This window comes from Danio aesculapii, chromosome 5 (assembly GCF_903798145.1).
Source record: "Danio aesculapii chromosome 5, fDanAes4.1, whole genome shotgun sequence".
Classification (NCBI taxonomy): domain Eukaryota; kingdom Metazoa; phylum Chordata; class Actinopteri; order Cypriniformes; family Danionidae; genus Danio; species Danio aesculapii.
Genome location: NC_079439.1, coordinates 1351195 through 1372878, shown reverse-complemented (window position 1 = coordinate 1372878; position 21684 = coordinate 1351195). Strand labels below are relative to the sequence as shown.

The 21684-nt window shown below is 40.7% G+C and overlaps 1 protein-coding gene across 1 annotated transcript; it reads right to left on the bottom strand.

The window, feature by feature from the left end:
* Positions 1-256: 256 nt before the first annotated feature.
* LOC130228385 (leucine zipper putative tumor suppressor 3) lies at positions 257-17257 on the bottom strand. The gene is made up of 6 exons (XM_056456814.1): positions 17144-17257; positions 7888-8478; positions 6468-7031; positions 4194-4514; positions 3834-4064; positions 257-1030 (listed from the first exon to the last, which is right to left on the bottom strand). The coding sequence occupies exons 2-6, from the start codon at positions 8392-8394 to the stop codon at positions 395-397; spliced, it is 2259 nt and encodes a 752-aa protein (XP_056312789.1). The 5' UTR covers positions 8395-8478; positions 17144-17257; the 3' UTR covers positions 257-394.
* Positions 17258-21684: the final 4427 nt, after the last annotated feature.

Below are 21684 nucleotides of genomic sequence, written 5' to 3'. Positions count from 1 at the left end.
ACTAACTGGCCCTCCACCAGCGGATCCGGCTCTTAACCACCTGCCCAAAGTACTTAACCACTTAACCACTCTTAACCACTGCCAAAAAGCAATGTTAGTTACTTTACTTTAAAAATATATGTAAACCCATTGACTTAACTTAAATTTTATAATTATGCACATAGTATGCTTACTTAATAATAATAATAATAATAATAATAATAATAATAATAATAATAATAATAATAATAAGGCAACGAGTTTACTCTCTTTTTTTTTAAGCAAAGTCAACTAATCGCTTTTTACAGTGTACCCTCAACTCAAAACACCCGCCCAAGACCAGCAGGGCATCCTTGGACAGTCCTCCAGTAGCTGGGATTGTACCGAATGCTAATAAATAGTGATTTTTACTGCATCAGATCTCCGTGGACTCGATGCGCTCCAGCCGGGTGGGAACGGGCCACGGCGGCGCCAGCGTGTGCAGATCAGGCAGCTTCTTCTCCTCTGCTGGCGGAGTGGGAGACGTCAGCGATATACAGACGGATACGGGCGGATCTGGAGACGGGAGAGCTGGAGTGCAGATCTGAGAGCCCAGTTTGTCCACGCGCTCCTCCAGCGCCTGGTTTTTCTGCAGCATCTCCACATAGCTGAGCTGCAGCTGCGCCTGGTATTTGAGCACGCGCTCCTTCTCGTCCTGCCAGGTCTGCCGCTCCTGGGCGAAGCTGAGGGCCTGGCGTTCCCGCTGCTGCCGCTCCAGACGGAGCTCGCCCTGCAGTCGCTCTAGCTGACAACGCAGGTCGCCCGACTCCTGGAGCTGCACCTTGGAGTCGTCGCTCTGCAGGGCGAGCAGTGGATCGGGCGCAGGCAGGGCCGGCAGGGCCGTGGAGGTCTCTGCTGAGGGCAGGAGACGATCTCGGCTGCGGGATGACACCAGTTGCCCCATATCTGGAGGATTGGTGTCGCCGGTGCGACTGCTGAGTTCGCTGAGGGCCTTCTTCAGACGCGAGACCTCTGCCTCAAACGCACTCAGCTTGTCACGCAGCACTGTCACCTGCAGAAAACAGGAGTGAACATTAGAGGTGTCGAAATGAATAATTTCTTCGATGCACTGGACGCAGATGATTCGGTATCTGTTCAGTAACAGTGTGTTTCTTCTACAACGTCAATGCTCCTGGCAATGATACAACGCTACTGTTCTGGGTCGTGTTAGGTCAGAGCAAATCTGTTTTAATCAGGTGCATCACATGCAAAAAACGATCAATGCATAAACACACAGGCATACATGGTTCAGGATGTTTGTGTAAACTGAAACTGTGTGAAGGCATTCTCATCGAAGCCTACATGTAAGTGTTCTCAGCACAGTAATCCAGTTCCGCAAACATACATCAACATCTAGCCTTGACTACTTCTCACAGCGATTGGTTGCGATTTTTCCTTGACATTTGGATAAAGTCGAGAAACGGCCAACCTTTCAGACACCCTCTGCTGCTCTAAACGATTTCTCCACTGCGTAGGCATTTACACTCAACTTCCATATGACTGAACTGAAAACACTGAAGACACTCAATCTGTTCTCTGTTTCCAGTAGAAACGCACCGTGAGAGATCATTACTGGTTATTACCAAAGTGGGTAAAGTCTAGATGGGATACGCGGCCGGCCGGAAGTGCGATATGCCCAGCAATTTACTGTGACGATTGGGTTTAGGGTGGGGTTAGGCGTTAAAAAATACAATTTATTGTGTTATTTAATAGATAGCATAAATAATACTCGGTACAACTACTGTTTTTACGTTACTGTGCCGGTTGGGTTTAGGGTTGGGGTGGGGGTAAACATTAACAAAATACATTAAGTGGGAAATTGAATAAATAATATTAATAATTCTCGTTAACTTCCGGCCACAACCATATCCGATCTAGCAACAACCACCAAAGTCCCTTTACGGAAAGTCATTTCACTCGGCCATCTTGAAACGCCTCTCGTCAGTACGCTCGGGCATTCTGTCTGAATGGGGAAACATCAAACTCTTCAAAACCATTAGCCAAGCTTACGATTACATTACATATCTGGAATCACCAATAAAATTAAACAACAGCCGTCTCCTTTCTAAAACTCCAAATCAAATAAAATCTGCATATTTTCAGGTTGCCTGAGCTAATGCGCATGAAAGAAACGAGATCACGACACCAACCTCATTTATAGCCGTGTTACACATTATCATTCTCTGGATAATGATCGTCAGATCACACTGCTCTTCTGAAGTAATCCACAACTTGGTCTTGATGGTGAATCTCCTCCGGAAATGACAGCGACTCAAGTTTACAAGCTTGTGGGTGTTTGAGTAGCTGCTGTTGTCATGTGATGTGTTGTGCGTTTGACAGGATGGACTGTACCTCGTGTTCATTTCAAACAGATTACAAAACCAAAAACGTTTGTTTTCAAGTGCACTTGGTTCATTTAAAAGCACAGATGTCAAGCTTCATCTGGATATATTTCTTCTGTCTCTGAAGCAAGTATTCACTGAGATTCCAGTGTGTTTGTTGACCACACAACTGTCATAACGCACACGTCTGATCTGAGGTTCACCCCTGGAGAAATGTCAGTCTATAGCGATCGATGATTGGCTGCCGTACTAGTAGGCGGGGCTTCATCCGCCATATTGACCGTTACACCTTTCCCCATTCAAGCCTATATGAGTGACACGCCTTCTAGAGTCTTTGTTATTACGTATTAATGTCATTTACCTCATATGGGCAATGCAAGCCGTTCTATTGTGAAGGAGGTGAGAGATTAAATGCTCCAGCTACTTAAAAAGCAGACAACTGTGGACAATTCACCACTTCTGAGTTTACTGGGACAGACTTTCACTGACACTGAAGTACAGCAGAACCCAGGAGACACTACTTCACAAGAAATGAAAGCTGTAGGCAGCATCTCTCTCTCTCTGGATAATTGTCTCTCTTTGTCATCAATTATTTTTTATTTATACTACAGGGGGTGGGCAACGCGGTGGCGCAGTGGGTAGCGTTGTCGCCTCACAGCAAGAAGGTCACTGGTTCGAGTCCCGACTGGGTCAGTTGGCATTTCTGTGTGAAGTTTGCATGTTCTCCACATGTTGGCCTGGGTTTCCACCGGGTGCTCCTGTTTCCCCCACAGTCCAAACACATGCACTATAGGGGAATTGGGTAGGCTAAATTGTTCGTAGTGTATGTGTGTGAATGAGTGTGTATGGATGTTTCCCGATGACGGGTTACAACTGGAAGGGCATCCGCTGCGTAAAACATGCGCTGGATAAGTTGGCGGTTCAATCCGCTGTGGCGACCCCAGATTAATAAAGGGACTAAGCCAAAAAAAACATATGAATGAATGACTATAGGGGGTGGCAGGGTGGCTCAGTGGTTAGCACTGTGACCTCACAGCAAGAAGGTCACTGGTTTGAGTCCCAACTGGGCCAGTTGGCGTTTCTGTGTGGAGTTTGCATGTTCTCCCCGTGTTGGTGTGGGTTTCCTCCGGGTGCTCCCGTTTCCCCCACAGTCCAAACACATGCGCTATAGGGGAATTGATGAACTACATTTGCCATAGTGTATGTGTGTGTGTGTGAATGAGTGTGTATGAGTGTTTCCCAGTATTGGGTTGTGGCTGGAAGGGCATCCGCTGTGTAAAACATGGATAAGTTGGCGGTTCATTCCGCTGTGGCGACCCTAAATAAGGGACTAAGCTGAAGGAAAATGAATGAATGAATGAATTCATACTACATGTCTGCTAAATGCATGTTTCTGATTGGCTGATGAACATTCTAATTATTTTTCATATAAACGCACAGCTAAAGTAGTCCCGGCTGCTGATAATGTCATACCTCAGCCAGCATGGTCTGCAGTTCGGCCTCGCAGCGCTCCAGCTCCAGGGTTTTGGTGCAGAAGGACTCTTTGAGGCTGATCTCGGCCTCCTCGCGCTCCCGCAGCTGAGCGTTCAGATCTTTGAGCTGTCCGCGCAAACACACCATCTCTCCGGCCCGCTGCGTCACCTCGCCCTGACTGTCCCGCAGCTGCTGCTTCAACAGAGAGATCTCACCCGCCTTCTGACACACCTGCACACACACACACACACACAGTGATACAAACACACACATACATGCAAACAGAAACTGGGGACTAATAATTCTGACATCAACTACAAAGTGAATAGCTAATGAGGGATGTTGTTATTAGAGTCTGACCTCCCACTTGGTCTCCTCCAGGCGGGGCAGGATATCGGCCTGCTCCTTCCGGAAGTCCAGGCACTTTTTCTCCAGCTCCTCCCTCTGTGCGAGCAGCAGCGTCATCTCGTCCTGCAGGCGGCGCTTGTCCTGCTGCAGCCGGCTGATCTGCGCCTGCAGGGCCTGCTGGGAGCGCTGTGCGCGGCGCGACACCTGCTGCAGCCGCCCAGCGTAGTTCTGCCGCAGATCCTCCATCTCGCGCTCCCACAGACGCTGCTTCTCTTCGAACACCTGCACGATGGCCGCCTCGCTCTGGTCTAGGTTACGTCGCATGTGGATCACCTGTGAGCCCAGAACAATGGAAACATGTTGACGCATGCTCACACATTCAACACACGCAACCCATGCAATGTATTTTAAAGCTGAAACACATAACAAGCAATAACACATGCATCTACAACAGATGAACGTTTTAACACATGTACTTCTTTGAAAGTGATGTTAATTATTGGAACTAACCTGAAGCGTCATCACAACACTAGCCTAGAGCGTCATCTGCTGTTAAACACTAGGCTAGAGCGTCATCTGCTGTTAAACACTAGCCTAGAGCATCATCTGCTGTTAAACACTAGCCTAGAGCGTCATCTGCTGTTAAACACTAGCCTAGAGCATCATCTGCTGTTAAACACTAGTCTAGAGCATTATCTGCTGTTAAACACTAGGCTAGAGCGTCATCTGCTGTTAATCACTAGCCTAGAGCATCATCTGCTGTTAAACACTAGTCTAGAGCATTATCTGCTGTTAAACACTAGTCTAGAGCATCATCTGCTTTTAAAAACTAGCCTAGAGCACCATCTGCTGTTAAACACTAGCATAGAGCGCCGTCTGCTGTTAAACACTAGCAAAGAGCACCGTCTGCTGTTAAACACTAGCATAGAGCGCCGTCTGCTGTTAAACAATAGCCTAGAGCACCATCTGCTGTTAAACACTAGCCTAGAGCATCATCTGCTGTTAAACACTAGCCTAGAGCATCATCTGCTGTTAAACACTAGCCTAGAGCGTCATCTGCTGTTAAACACTAGCCTAGAGCGCCGTCTGCTGTTAAACACTAGCCTAGAGCACCATCTTCTGTTAAACACTAGCCTAGAGCGCCATCTGCTGTTATAAACTAGCCTAGAGCGCCATCTGCTGTTAAACACTAGCCCAGAGCGTCATCTGCTGTTAAACACTAGCCTAGAGCATCATCTGCTGTTAAACACTAGCCTAGAGCACCATCTGCTGTTAAACACTAGCCTAGAGCACCATCTGCTGTTAAATACTAACCTAGAGCGTCATCTGCTGTTAAAAACTAGCATAGAGTGCCGTCTGCTGTTAAACACTAGCCTTGAGCGCCATCTGCTGTTATAAACTAGCCTAGAGCATCATCTACTGTTAAACACTAGCCTAGAGCGTCATCTGCTGTTATAAACTAGCCTAGAGCATCATCTGCTGTTATAAACTAGCCTAGAGCGCCATCTGCTGTTATAAACTACCCTAGAGCGCCATCTGCTGTTAAACACTAGCCTAGAGCATCATCTGCTGTTATAAACTAGCCTAGAGCGTCATCTACTGTTAAACACTAGCCTAGAGCGTCATCTGCTCTTATAAACTACCCTAGAGCGCCATATGCTGTTAAACACTAGCCTAGAGCGCCGTCTGCTGTTATAAACTAGCCTAGAGCGTCATCTACTGTTAAACACTAGCCTAGAGCGTCATCTGCTCTTATAAACTACCCTAGAGCGCCATATGCTGTTAAACACTAGCCTAGAGCGCCGTCTGCTGTTATAAACTAGCCTAGAGCGTCATCTGCTGTTAAACACTAGCCTAGATAACCATCTGCTGTTAAACACTAGCCTAGATAACCATCTGCTGTTAAACACTAGTCTAGAGCATCATCTGCTGTTAAACACTAGCCTAGAGCGTCGTCTACTGTTAAACACTTGTCTAGAGTGCCATCTATTGTTAAAAACTAGCCTAGATAACCATCTGATGTTAAAAACTAGCCTAGATAACTATGTGATGTTAAAAACTAGTCTAGATCACCATCTCCTGTTAAAAACTAGCCTAGAGCGCCGTCTGTTGTTAAAAACTAGCCTAGAGCACATCTACTAATAAAAATTTGCCTAGACAACTGTTGATGAAAAATAGCCAAGAATTTCATCTGCTGTTAAAAACGTAACTACCTAGAGTGCCGTCTGCAGTTAAACATAATAAAATCTTGTGTAAAAGTAATAAAAGTTGTGTCACCTTACTTACTTCTTGCTCTCTCTCCCACAGCCGGTCCTCCAGGTCTTGAATGACGTCGTCTGAGTTTGGCGAGGGTCTCAGCGGCGCGGGGGCGTCGCTCAGATGACTGAGGCGCTGGTACGAGGACGAGCTCTTCCCCGAGGATGAGCGGCCGCTGTCGGAGGCGCTCAGCCCGTTCTGGTACCCTGGCTTGTCTATTTTCTCCAGAGCAACAGTGCCTAGCCGGTTTATATGGCTGGTGGAGGCACTGAGAGGCCCGAGGGCAGGTGGGGGGCCGTAGCTGGAGCCTGTATAAGTGGGCAGGCTGGTCAGAGAGTTCCTGCCGGAGTCCGACAGACTACCCTGCCCTGGCCGTCCTGCGCCTGCATGTGTGCCCCTGCTGCTAGGACTGTCCTGCTCCCACTGTGGGCCACATGTGCTCTGAGATGGCGCCTTATCCCCCGGGCCGCCACTGCTAGCACCTGCAGCTGAGCCGGAGCCGCTCTGCAGGGGACATACCAGATTCTGCATCGAGTGGAAACTCTTGGGCACCACTGGTTTGAAGGCAGACGGGCGAACCAGAGAGTCATTGGTCTGTAGAGAAAAAATGCAGATATTAACCCTACATTCATTCATTCATTCATTCATTTTCAACTGCTTTTCCGAGGCCGGGTCGTGGAGGCAGCAGTCTAAGGAGAGATCCCCAGACTTCCCTCTCCCCAGACACTTCCTCCAGCTCCTCCGGGGGGATCCCAAGGCATTCCCAGGCCAGCTGAGAGACATAGTCCTTCCAGCATGTCCTGGGTCTTCCCTGAGGTCTCCTCCCGGTGGGACATGCCTAGAACACCTCCCTAGGTAGGCGTCCAGGAGGCATCCGAAACAGATGCCAGAGCCACCTCAGCTGACTTGACTCTGGATGTGGAGGAATAGCGGCTCTACTCCGAGCTCCTCCCAGGTGACAGAGCTCCTCACCCTATCCATAAGGGTGCGTCCTGCCACCTTGTGAAGGAAACTAATTTCAGCCGCTTGTATCCAAGATCTCGTCCTTTCGGTCATGACCCAAAGCTCATGACCATAGGTGAGAGTAGGAACGTAGATTGACCGGTAAATCGAGAGCTTTGCCTTTCGGCTCAGCTCCTTCTTTACCACAACGGACCGGTACATCGACCGCATTAGAGCTGCTGCTGCACCGATCCTCCTGTCAATCTCACACTCCATCCTTCCCTCACTCATGAACAAAACCCCAAGATACTTGAACTCCTCCACCTGGGGTAAGGACTTTCCTCCAACCTGGAGATGGCAAACCACCTTTTTCTGGTGGAGCACCATGGCCTCGGACTTGGAGGTGCTGATTCTCATCCCAGTCGCGTCACAACCCTACATTTGGTAACCAAAATAACAAAAACACATGTGGAATAAATATATGCTTGTATGTGTGCTGCTGGTGTACCTGTGCATGCTCCAGTTTTCCAGACACGGGCAGTATATTGGGTGGGTTGTGATTATCAGGTTTGGCTTTGCTCTTGTCTTTATGCTGCTGCGCTGGAGCTTGATGCGCGCCGTTTTTATCATTGTTCAGCAAGATGTTGTTTCCACAGAGGTCCAAACTCTCTCCACGCCGGTGTCCTTCCCTGCGTGCGCCGTTAGCGAACACCACATTGGACACTAGCCTCTCTCCGTTGAGCGTCTGCTGCCGGTTGGTGTTGTGATGCATGTTGCGCTCGGCATCGCTGTGATTGCGAGCATAATCTGCATTATAGCTGTGCTCGTCAGCGGAGACACCCTTGGTCTTGGTGCCGGGGATGCGTTCAGCGCTGAAGCTGCGGTCGTCCAGGCGGCGACGGGCTGCGGCGGGGGGCGGTGCAGCTGCTAGTGGGCCGTTGGGGGTGGTGCGGGTGCCCACACTGCGCATGGTGATGGGCCGCTGACTGGAGGCCCCGCTCCCTACGCTGCCCATGCCAGGAGCCTCGAGCGCTTCACTGCGCCGCCCACTGCGCCAACACACACGGGCATAAAGGAGGAGGGAGCCGGCTCACACACACTGCAACACAAGCACAAACACTGTTATTCACTAGATTGCTGATTAAAATAATTCACTTTCTTATAAATGCTCACTTCTGGGAAAAGATTGCATTAGACACTCTCCATATTCACCAGACGCTTCTCTGATAAAAATGACGTTTTTTTGGCTAAACAAATGCACCAGACACTCTCTTTAGCAGATAACTCTTGCGAGGGGGTTGCAGGGGCCATGCGATTTACTTTCAGAAGAAAGTTCAAATTGAGGCGCACGTTATTAGAGCTGTAAAGCTTAACTTTTTCGATTGTAGGTGAAAAATTGAATCTGTTGGAGACGTCCAGTAGATTAATAGGTACAGAAAAAGTCCACAGAGAGGAGGTGATCACCAGAATGGGGAAGTCGCAGAGTAAAATGAGAAAATATGATACACTAGTGTTTTGGAATATGGAAACTGCTGTTTTTATATCATTTGTTTTTATTTTATTTATACTTATCTCTTTTATTCCTGTTTATATAAAGGACTTTGAATTGCTACTGTGTATGAAATGTGCTATATAAATAAACTTGCCTTGTCTTAATATGCACAAGGCACTTTCTTCTAAACACTCCATTGAAACAGATGCCTGCCAGTTCTCCGTTCAGATCACATGACTGAAAACGATCAATAGCAAAGTGCAGCTTATATCTCTTTAAATGGGGAAACACCAAACTCTTCAAAACTGTTTGACAAGCTTATGATTAGATTTTATACCTGCATTTACTAGTGAATTTGATTCATTGAAGCTAGTAAGCATGCACATCTGAAGAGAATGAAAATATGACACCACCCTCCTTTATTGCTTTCTGGAGGACGTGATCACGAGTTATCCTGTCAATCAAACTATATAACTACCAAAATAATCAATAACAATATCATCATCATCTGAATAATGCCGCATTCGATCGCAATTTTAAGTCTTTATGTCATAATTGTGACTTTCCTCTTGTAATGTTGATGCTCTTTCTCTTAGTATGTCTCTTACTATCTCTTATAATGTGTATTCCTATAGCGTATTTATCGTGTATAGACATACACAAAAATCACTTCACAATCATGAGGGGGGTCTCTCCACACCACCAGCAGTGTGCAGCTCCACTTGGATCATGTGACGGCAGCCACAGGACAACAATGCCAGTGCTGCACCACACACCAGCTATAGGTGGAGCGGAGAGACAGTGATAGAGCTAATTGAGTGGATGGGGATTATTCGGAGGCCATGATGGGTAAGGGCTGATGGAGGGAATTTGGCCAGGAGGTTACACCTCTACTCTTTACCAGAAGTGCAATGGGATTAATAATGACCACAGAGAGTCAGGACCTCGGTTTAACATCTGATCTGAAAGACGGCGCTCACTGACAGTATAGTGTCCTCCTTCACTATACTGGGGCATTAGGACTCACACAGACCACAGGTTGAGCACCCCCTGCTGGCCTCTCTAACACCACTGCCAACAGCAGCCTAGTGTTCCCATGTGGTCTACCATCCAGATACTGACCAGGCTCAGCCCTGCTTAGCTTCAGTGAGGGACCGCTCTTGGGCTGCAGGGTGATATGGCTGTGGCCCAATTATAATTTAGATTTTTTTTTATTATAATTGCCACAATTATTTCCCAATGCATGGTTTTAAGTATATATTTCAATCATTTTGAAGCACATTTGCATTTAATGGCCTTATGACATGCAGTTAAACAAATTAAATGTTTAATATTTTTTATTTATGGCTGTTTTTATTGTAACATTGTTTAATAAATTGACATCAGTTTTTTATAAGCTCTCTATAAACGCCAGAACTGCAGTTTTGAGAAAGACTAATGTAAACTATGGTTTATAGTCATTTACAGATTATCTGATAGTTTTTTTTGCACTTTTACACTGCAAAAACTTACATTTTTGTCTTGTCTCTAGTCTTAAAACTCTTAAATCAAGAAGCATTTTCTAAACAAGTAAAATATTGTCTTGTTTTCATAAATAATGAGTTAAAATTAAATGATTTTATTCTTAAAACAAGCAAAATAATCTGCCAGTGGGGTAATAAAAATAATATTAATTAACTATTATAAGATTATTTAGCTTTAACCCAAAAACAAGACGTAAGAAAAGCATTTTTGCAGTTTACTTTTCACTTTTACTTTCCCTTTTATTAAATGTTTTGATTTTAGACATCATGCACTGTCCATCTAGTGAATGTTTACATAGACAAACAATCAAAGAAGAGCTGCAGAGCGACACTAAACCATATTTGATCATAACGGTGTAAACTCTGAATCCCTGAGCTGACCAATCACAGCATCAACACAACTAGCTGCTTTAGAAAATCACTTGTACGTCAATAATAATGAAACCGGTGTACACGGGCATGTACTGCACCACATACATGCAGGAATAAAGGTGAAGCAGCGTGAATATTATGCCCAAACCTCACGGTAATGAAATATAGCAGTAAATAAACAACATACCCATGTCTCTTCAGAATGGTGGAGGCAGAAATGCTGAGCGGTTATCAAAATCCTGAGAAAGTTTTCATGCCAGTACATGTGTGTGTGTGTGTGTGTGTGTGTAAACACTGACTCAGATCAGATTGAACCAAACTTCACCCTGATAGAGATCATATATCTGCAGTTACACATTAACCAACAGAGCAAATCTGAGACCATCAGGATGTGTGTGATTGAGCTTGTAAATCCTTCAAACTAACATCAGATCTGTTTCTAAATGATCAGAAAACCCACCTACTTCAATAAAATAAGCATGCACTATTTATTAGTGTGTGAATGCAACTCATGTGATCGCACTGCAATCAGTGACCTGGTCAGTTCATTCATTCATTCATTTTCCCTCAGCTTAATTTCTTATTCATCAGGGGTCGCCACAGCAGAATGAACTACCAACTTATCCAGCATATGTTTTACAAAGCGGATACCCTTCCAGCTGCAACCCATCACTGGGAAACACCCATACACACTCATTCATACACACACTTTTATTTATTTAGTTCATCAGTTCCCCTATAGCACATGTGTTTGGACTGTGGGGGAAACCGGAGCACCCGGAGGAAACCCACACCAACACGAGGAGAACATGCACACACAGAAATGCCAACACAGAACTCCACACAGAAATGCCAACTGACCCAGCCGTGACTCGAACCAGTGACCTTCTTGCTGTGAGGCCACAGTGCTAACCACTGAGCCACCATGCCACCTTGTTTCTAAATTACCAAAAAAACCATCCACTTAAATACGAATAAACATGCACTATTTATCAGAGTGAATGCAACTCTTCACAATCTTTATGTCATCAAATAGGTGAAAATTAGCAATGCACTGAATTTTTGGCTTCAGAAAATATTGACAGAAAATTATTTCAGCTGAAAAATAAAATGCTTGAAAAATGTGACACCAAAATATATATATATATATATATATATATATATATATATATATATATATATATATATTATACACTGTCATACTGCATCCAGTGTGCTGGTCAGTACATGTCAATATAAACGTGGTGATGTTATTGGCCCATGAACATTCCCTGCTTGTTGTCAAATTATTTCATAACTGCAAGAATGAGCAATTCAATCATATCTTAACGGTTAAACAGCAGGCATAACATTATTTATCAATATAAGGACCTTTAAAGATTCTCCAAAGCTATAGAAATTAAAAATGTAAACCAGGGAATAGGTTAGGGCCACTGTTATTGTTTACATCCCTCAAAGTGGTCTTGAAGTCAGAATTATTAGCCCCCTTTGAATTATTTTTCTTTTTTAAGGTCAATATTATTAGCCCCCTTGAGCAATATTTTTTTCGATAGTCTACAGAACAAACCATCATTATACAATAACTTGCCTAATTACCTTAATCGTTAAACTAATTAACCTACTTAAGCCTTTAAGGTGTCCAAACTACAGCCCGTGGGCCATCTGTGGTCGGCGGCCCGCGAGGCTTTTTATAAATATTAATAGAATCTGGCCCGCTATACAAAAATGAACGTAATTCAATAAATAACCATCAGGTGTCGCTATGACATGCCTTCAATAGGCAGCAGTTCCTGTTATGACATAAAACGACCCGAACAAACTGAAGGAAACATAATTGATAATCACGTGTTGGCGAGCCATGGCACAACCAAGAAAAAGGAAAATCAACAGTGAGTGCTGGACATTTCAGTCACGCAAAGAATATTTCTTCACAGAGGTCAGCGGGAAATGTGTCTGTTTAATATGCCAGGAATCAGTTGCAGTAATGAAGGAATATAATATTAAAAGACATTATGAAACAAAACACCAGGCCTTCAGCAAAAAGTAAAATAATTAGCAGCTGCCATCTCAGCTCAACAAGAGACGTTTTTCATGCTAATAATGTGCAAGAAAATTCTACACTGGCTAGTTATGAGGTAGCTCAGCTAATCGCACAGCACAGGAAACCCTTCACTGAGGGAGAGTTTATAAGGGAGTGTCTGATGAGTGTCTGATGAGTGTTATATATATATATATATATATATATATGTGTGTGTGTGTGTGTGTGTGTGTGTGTGTCTGTGTGATATGTGAAATTTGGCCCGGGACAATGCTTACTTTTTTGCATCTGGCCCTCGGCCCAAAAAGTTTGGACACCCCTGCTTTAAATGCCACTTTAAGCTGTATAGAAGTGTCTTGAAGAATATCTAGTCTAATATTATTTACTGTCATCATGATGAGGAGAAAATAAATCAGTTATTAGAGATGAGTTATTAACACTATTATGATTAGAAATGTGCTGAAGAAATCTGCTCTCTGATAAACAGAAAATGGGGGAAACATAAACAGGGGGGCTAATAATTCTGACTTCACCTGTATATAACATATATAGTGCTTTGAACCATACTATGGTTGTTAATTTACTATAGCAACTGTAGAATCACCATAACAGATTAATTCAAGTACTTTACTATAGTATGGTTCAATAACACTGTTAACTACTGCATGAATTGTAAATGTTGGTTGATTCAGTCCAATATATTAGCTCAGGTCAGAATAAAAGCATTTTCTGTCAGACAGAATATCTTTAGGTCTGTTTAGGGATTTGTGCTGCACAGAAAACGTGCACCAGGAATGTAAATATTTAAATGAGTTCATTAACTCAAGGTGGTTGTTTAGGCATGAAAGACAATTAATACAGTAATGTTCAACATAATAATGCTCATTTGTCTACAAACTAAGATTGCTGCTATATATGTTCATTCAGTCATTAGTTCATTTTCCTTCGGTTTAGTCTCTTTTTTCTATTTTTTGCCACAGCTGAATGAACCGCCAACTATTCCAGCATATGTTTTACACAGCAGATGCCCATTTCAGAAGCAAATAGGGCATTCAGAACCTATAATCAAGTAATGCACCCTTCATTTAAACATCTCCCGCTTGTAATAAGGGAGCATATTTACTGTACAAAACCTGTCAGAGAACTATGAGGGCAAAAACATACAATAAATAAATAAAATAATCGTTTATTAATCGTAATCAAGTTAAAATGGCTAATTAATCGAGATTTAGATTTTAGGCCAAATCGTCTGGCCCTAGACGCAAACCAGTACTAGGAAACACCCATACACACTCATTTACACACACACTCATACACTATGGCCAATTTAGTTCATCAGTTCCCCTATAGCGCATGTGTTTGGACTGTGGGGGAAACCGGAGCACCCAGAGGAAACCCACGCCAGCACAGGGAGAACATGCAAACTCCACACAGAGATGCCAATTGACCCAGCCGGGACACGAACTAGTGACTTTCCTGCTGTGAGGCCACAGTGCTAACCACTGAGCCACCATGCCACCTCTATGTGTAGTTAATATTAAAAAACAGTGATTCAGCACACACTGTTTATTAAGTTCTTCCTCTTCTTTTTAACATTTTTAAAAATGTTAGTTCACATTTAGTTTAAAAATGTCATTTGTTTAAGCCTATTCTGTCAAAATTAAAGGTAAACAAATGCAGAAAATAAGAGCTGAGAAATACAGTGCTGCACTGCATTCAGAGAGAACAGATGAATAAAATACCATAACAAATCTAGTGTGTTGAACTATCCTGGTTAAACGTATTCACTATAAATTAATATAGTATTTTGTCACATTAGGATAGTCCAAACACTAGCCTATTTATCTACTAGAGGCACAATATGTAGGATTTTATCATTAAAATATCTGAAAACTAGTGTTTGCTGACTGATAGTATAATATATATATATAATATAAATGACAGTATAAGGTGTGTGTTTATATTGCTATAGTTGTTGTGTTGCCATAAGAACTGCCGAATTATTGCAACAGATTATTTCAAGTACTTTACTATTGTATTGTTCAAAAACAATACAGTATTTACTATAAAGTACTGTAGTATTTGTATAGTGTATACTACACAAGTCAGCAAAATATAGTTTTCAGGTATTTTAATGATAAAATCCTACATATTGTGCCTTTATATATAATATATATATATATATATATAGAGAAAATATAAAAATATAGAAAATATAAAAATATAAAAATACTATAGTCATTTATAGTAAATACTGTGATGTTTTTGAACAATACTACAGTAAAGTAATTGAATTGGCAACACAACAGCTATAATAATATACACAAGTGACACAATACTGTCCTTTTCTGCAACTATAGCGCACATTATACTACCGAACACCACAGATATTCGGAGAAAAGCTGAAAACTGGTAACCATTGACTTAGTAGGACAAAACAAATACAATTGAAGTCGATGGTTTCCAACATTCCTCAAAATATCTTCTTTCATGTTCGACAGAAGACACTCATAATAGTTTGGAACAAGTGAAAACTGAGCACCTAATAACAGAACAGTCAGTTTAGTGTGAACTATCCACTCTCAGTCTGAGAGAAGCGTTAGTGCAATGTGCCAGCTGACGGTAAATCTTTTAAAGTAAAATTAAAGCACCAAATTTAACCCAACATTTTGGTTTGTTCATATTTTACTCAATTTGGGTTTAATTAAAAATAACCCAGCATTTCTTGGATTGGACTATGTGAGAAAATACTATACTATATATACTATACTATAGTAATTACTGTAGTTTTTTTGAATAATACCATCCACTCTAATACAGTGTTTCTCAACCCTGTTCCTGGAGGCACACCAACAGTACATATTTTGTATGTCATTGTCTCCCTTATCTGACCCATTCGTGTCAGGTTTTGGGGTCTTTTCTAATGTTATGCTGAGTTGATTCAGGTGGGTTTAATTAGGGAGAGGTTGAAAATGTGTACTGCTGGTGTGCCTTCAGGAACAGGGTTGGGAAACACTGCACTAATACACACTACTCTTTAAAATGCTGGGTTATTTCAACTCAGTTCTGTGTGTAATATGTACTAAAGCAAGCGCTGGGCTCATTTTTTCTTTTCATTTCTTAATTGGGTTACCAAATTTAACCCAATGTTTGGGTTTGCCCATATTTTACCCAATTTTTACCCAGTACTGTCATTTTCTACACATGTAGTGTATATTATAGTGCACACATAAGTCAGCAAAACATGTAACACTAGTTTTCAGGTATTTTAATGATAAAATCTTACATATTGTGCCGTTAGTAGATAAATAATAGGCTATTGTTTGGACTATGTGAGCAAATACTGTAGTCGTTTATAGTAAACAGTGTTTTTGAACAATACTATAGCAACACAACAACTATAGCAATATAAACAAACGACCCAATACTGTTGTTTTCTACATATATAGTGTATATTAGACAGCAATACACTGCAGATATTTGGAGGAACCCTGAAAACAAATACTATTGGAGCCAACGGTTTCCAACATTCTTCAAAATATCTTCTTTTGTGTTGAACAGAAGATACTCATGATGATTTGCAACAAGTGAAAAGTGAGTAAATGTTGACAGGTAGACAGCACTATCCCTTTAGTCTACCTTCACTAAATCAGCCTGAGTGTGAGAGAAGCTTTGGTGCATTGTAGAGCTCCTGACGGAGGCCGGGCTGCAGTATATATATATATATATATATATATATATATATATATATATATATATATATATATATATATATATATATATATATAGCTGTGTGTGGTGATTTGTGTGTGTGTGCAGTAGCAGCAGTGGTCCAGCAGAGCTCTGGATGAGATCAGCACTGGCACGTGCCTCTACAACCCTCCACCACAGCCAGTCACTCACTCACAGGCATTACATCATCGCTCACATGCTTCATATATAGCCAACACACACTTATACACTGCTGGAATAATCACAAACACCAAGATCCAGCATCCTCCCGTGGCCAACAGACCCCCAGCACACAGAGATGTAAACATGCAAACATGTTAATGCAGCACTAACACACACACACACACACACATACACACACAGGGCAGGATGACAGGAGATGGAGGCCTGTACACAAACAGTCCTCGTGCTTTAGAGAATCAGAGGAATAATCTGCGGCCTCACCGACAGATGATGCAGATGCAGCAGCACAATGGAGATCAGCGGCTCCACCATTACATAATGCGCGATGCAAAATGATGCATCACTGCATCCGCATCCTCCATAACAACAGCAGCATCCGGCGCGTCTCCATCACACACTCACTCACACACACACACATACTCACTGTCTCTCTCTCCGCAGATCCGTCTGTGTGTCTGTCTGTCTGTCCGCTGCTCTGCTGTTGCGGCGTAAATGAACGCGATGCGATGCGCTGCCGTGACGCGCGCGACGGAGAGCGAGAACGCGAGAGCGGCGCGCATCAGCTGAGAGACACACCCACCGGAGCCCCGCCCCCTTAGGACGCGCATGGCCACTCCCCTACAATATAGACGCCCCGCCCCTTATCATTTCATACCGATCGATTTCACAGTGATGCACCTATTATAGTGTAATTCACACCTTAAACAGTACTATAGTAATCTATATTATAATCCCACATGAAACAGTGTAATCAGTGTAAAAACAGTGTAATCTCAAATGTAAAAATACTATAGTAATTTATAGTAAATATTACAATGCCACATAAAATAAATGGTGTAATCAGTGTAAAAACAAAGTAATCATCAGTGTAATTAGTGTAAAAACAGTGTAATCATCAGTGTAATTGGTGTAAAAACAGTGTAATCATCAGTGTAATTGGTGTAAAAACAGTGTAATCCCAAATGTAAAAATACTATAGTAAATTATAGTAAATACTATAATCTCACATGAAATTCCACAGTAATTAACAGTATAATTAGCGTAAAACAGTTTAAAATACTATAGAAATATAAATCCAACATGTAACCCCATATGAAAATATACTATAGTCGTTTATAGTAAATACTATGGTATTTTTGAACCATAGTATAGTAAAGTGTATTATGCTGTGTAGTACTATAATAGAAAACTACAGTATTGGGTTATTTGTTTACATTACTATAAATACAATAAGATAACTGTCCTTCAGTAAAATACAGTTCATATTACAGTAAAATACTGTGTCATTTACAAAAATCATTAACAGTGTAGCAATAAAATCAACGTATTACAAAGTGTTATCGATCAAATAAAATAAGTGAGGTGCTCATATTGTACAACATATTATTTTCATTAAAACATTAAACAGGATGTACACTAACCGGCCACTTTATTAGGTACACCTGTCCAACTGCTCGTTAACGCAAATGTCTAATCAGCCAATCACATGGCAGCAGCTTACTGCATTTAGGCATGTAGACATGGTCAAGACGATCTGCTGCAGTTCAAAGAAACGTTGCCTGGTCTGATGAGTCTCCATTTCTGCTGCCACACTCGGATGGTCGGGTCAGAATTTGGCCTCAACAACATGAAAGCATGGATCCATCCTGCCTTGTATCAGCGGTTCAGGCTGGTGGTGGTGGTGTAATGGTGTGGGGGAGATTTTCTTGGCACACTTTGGGTCCATTAGTACCAATTGAGCATGGTGTCAACGCCACAGCCTACCTGAGTATTGTTGCTGACCATGTCCATCCCTTTATGAGCACAGTGTCTCCATCTTCTGATGGCTACTTCCAGCAGGATAACGCACCATGTTATAAAGCGTGAATCATCTCAGACTGGTTTCTTGAACATGACAATGAGTTCACTGTACTCAAATGGCCTCCACAGTCTCCAGAGCTCAATCCAATAGAGCACCTTTGAGATGTGGAGATTGGCATCATGGATGTGCAGCCGACAAATCTGCAGCAACTGTGTGATGCTATCATGTCAATATGTAGCAAAATCTCTGAGGAATATTTCCAGTAGCTTGTTGAATCTCTGACATGAAGGATTAAGGCAGTTCTGAAGGCAAAAGGGGGTCCAACACAGGACTAGTGAGGTGTACCTAATAAAGGGGCCGGTGAGTGTAATTTAACAAACAAAAACAGCACAATGTTAAAACATTGGATGTGAAATTTTAATTAAGTATTTTCTGAGTGGTGTATTTTCACCAGAGCAAGGACTTTTCCCCACAGTTTTACCTGTTATATGTTTCTCCAAGAGAAAGTCTTTTAATTTTACTGTGAAACCTGCTGTGGTCAAAATTATTAGCCCCCTTAATAAATAATTTGTCTACAGAACAAACCAATGTTGCCCAATGACTTTCCTAATTGAACTAAGCCTTTAAATACCAGAATCTTGCAAAATATCTAGTAAAACATTATGCTCTGACATCATGGCGAAGACAAAAGAATTTAATAATTAAAACTATTATTTAAAAACATGTTGAAAAAATGATCAGATCAATCTAAACACTGGCTGTGTGTTAATTACGGTTTACACACTAGACTGAAGACGACAAAGCATCAGATCTCCGTCTCCCTCCATTCACAAACTCGTCTGTGACATCAACAACTTCTCAAGGTTACTATGGCGATGGTCTCCAGCCAACCGGAGCAGGTGCTGGTGTCACGTGACCACGGCTAATTAGAGACAGGGTGAGAAATTAAGGCGCAGCTCCTTTTCCCAGAATCCCTCTGCTTTAGGGTAAAAATGGTAAAGTCTAGAAGGGATACAGCTGTGAATACTCTCATCGACAAAAATAGGTAAAGTCTAAAAGGGATACAGCTGCATATACTCACTATAATTAATATTTGAACATTATTACGAGGGTTGGGTTTAGAATTGGGGTAGGGGTAGATGGGGTAATTTAAGGGTAATTTAATAAATAATATGAATAATTCTCTGTATAATTACTGTTTTTACATAACTGTGAGGGTTGGGTCAGGGTAGATGTTAATAAAATACATTTTAATGGGTAATTTAATAAATAATATGAATAATTCTCTGTATAATTACTGTTTTTACATTACTGTGAGGGTTGGGTCAGGGTAGATGTTAATAAAATACATTTTAATGGGTAATTTAATAAATAATATGAATAATTCTCTGTATAATTACTGTGTTTACATTACTGTGAGGGTTGGGTCGGGGTAGATGTTAATAAAATACATTTTAATGGGTAATTTAATAAATAATATGAATAATTCTCTGTATAATTACTGTTTTTACATTACTGTGAGAGTTGGGTCAGGGTAAATGTTAATAAAATACATTTTAATGGGTAATTTAATAAATAATATGAATAATTCTCTGTATAATTACTGTGTTTACATTACTGTGAGGGTTGGGTCGGGGTAGATGTTAATAAAATACATTTTAATGGGTAATTTAATAAATAATATGAATAATTCTCTGTATAATTACTGTTTTTACATTACTGTGAGAGTTGGGTCAGGGTAGATGTTAATAAAATACATTTTAATGGGTAATTTAATAAATAATATGAATAATTCTCTGTATAATTACTGTGTTTACATTACTGTGAGGGTTGGGTCGGGGTAGATGTTAATAAAATACATTTTAATGGGTAATTTAATAAATAATATGAATAATTCTCTGTATAATTACTGTTTTTACATTACTGTGAGAGTTGGGTCAGGGTAAATGTTAATAAAATACATTTTAATGGGTAATTTAATAAATAATATGAATAATTCTCTGTATAATTACTGTTTTTACATTACTGTGAGGGTTGGGTCAGGGTAGATGTTAATAAAATACATTTTAATGGGTAATTTAATAAATAATATGAATAATTCTCTGTATAATTACTGTTTTTACATTACTGTGAGGGTTGGGTCGGGGTAGATGTTAATAAAATACATTTTAATGGGTAATTTAATAAATAATATGAAAAATTCTCTGTATAACTACTGTTTTTACATTACTGTGAGGGTTGGGTCAGGGTAGATGTTAATAAAATACATTTTAATGGGTAATTTAATAAATAATATGAATAATTCTCTGTATAATTACTGTTTTTACATTACTGTGAGGGTTGGGTCAGGGTAGATGTTAATAAAATACATTTTAATGAGTAATTTAATAAATAATATGAATAATTCTCTGTATAATTACTGTTTTTACATTACTGTGAGGGTTGGGTCAGGGTAGATGTTAATAAAATACATTTTAATGGGTAATTTAATAAATAATATGAATAATTCTCAGTATAATTACTGTTTTACATTACTGTGAGGGTTGGGTCAGGGTAAATGTTAATAAAATACATTTTAATGGGTAATTTAATAAATAATATGAATAATTCTCTGTATAATTACTGTTTTTACATTACTGTGAGAGTTGGGTCAGGGTAGATGTTAATAAAATACATTTTAATGGGTAATTTAATAAATAATATGAATAATTCTCTGTATAATTACTGTTTTTACATTACTGTGAGGGTTGGGTCAGGGTAGATGTTAATAAAATACATTTTAATGGGTAATTTAATAAATAATATGAATAATTCTCTGTATAATTACTGTTTTTACATTACTGTGAGGGTTGGGTCAGGGTAAATGTTAATAAAATACATTTTAATGGGTAATTTAATAAATAATATGAATAATTCTCTGTATAATTACTGTTTTTACATTACTGTGAGAGTTGGGTCAGGGTAGATGTTAATAAAATATATTTTAATGGGTAATTTAATAAATAATATGAATAATTCTCTGTATAATTACTGTTTCACATAACTGTGTGGATTGGGTTTAGAGGATAGACGTTAATAAATTACAATTAATGGGTAATTTAATAAATAATATAAATAATACTTGGTATAATGACATGGTTAATAATAATAGCCATACATTAATA

Excerpts from the sequence above, each read along its gene's own strand:
- LOC130228385 (XM_056456814.1), bottom strand. The coding sequence starts at position 8,394 with ATGGGCAGCGTAGGGAGCGGGGCCTCCAGTCAGCGGCCCATCACCATG. Across the intron at positions 7,032-7,887 it reads GAAAACTGGAGCATGCACAG|ACCAATGACTCTCTGGTTCG; the intron begins GTACACCAGCAG and ends TTTTCTCTACAG. Across the intron at positions 4,065-4,193 it reads TGGAGGAGACCAAGTGGGAG|GTGTGTCAGAAGGCGGGTGA; the intron begins GTCAGACTCTAA and ends GTGTGTGTGCAG.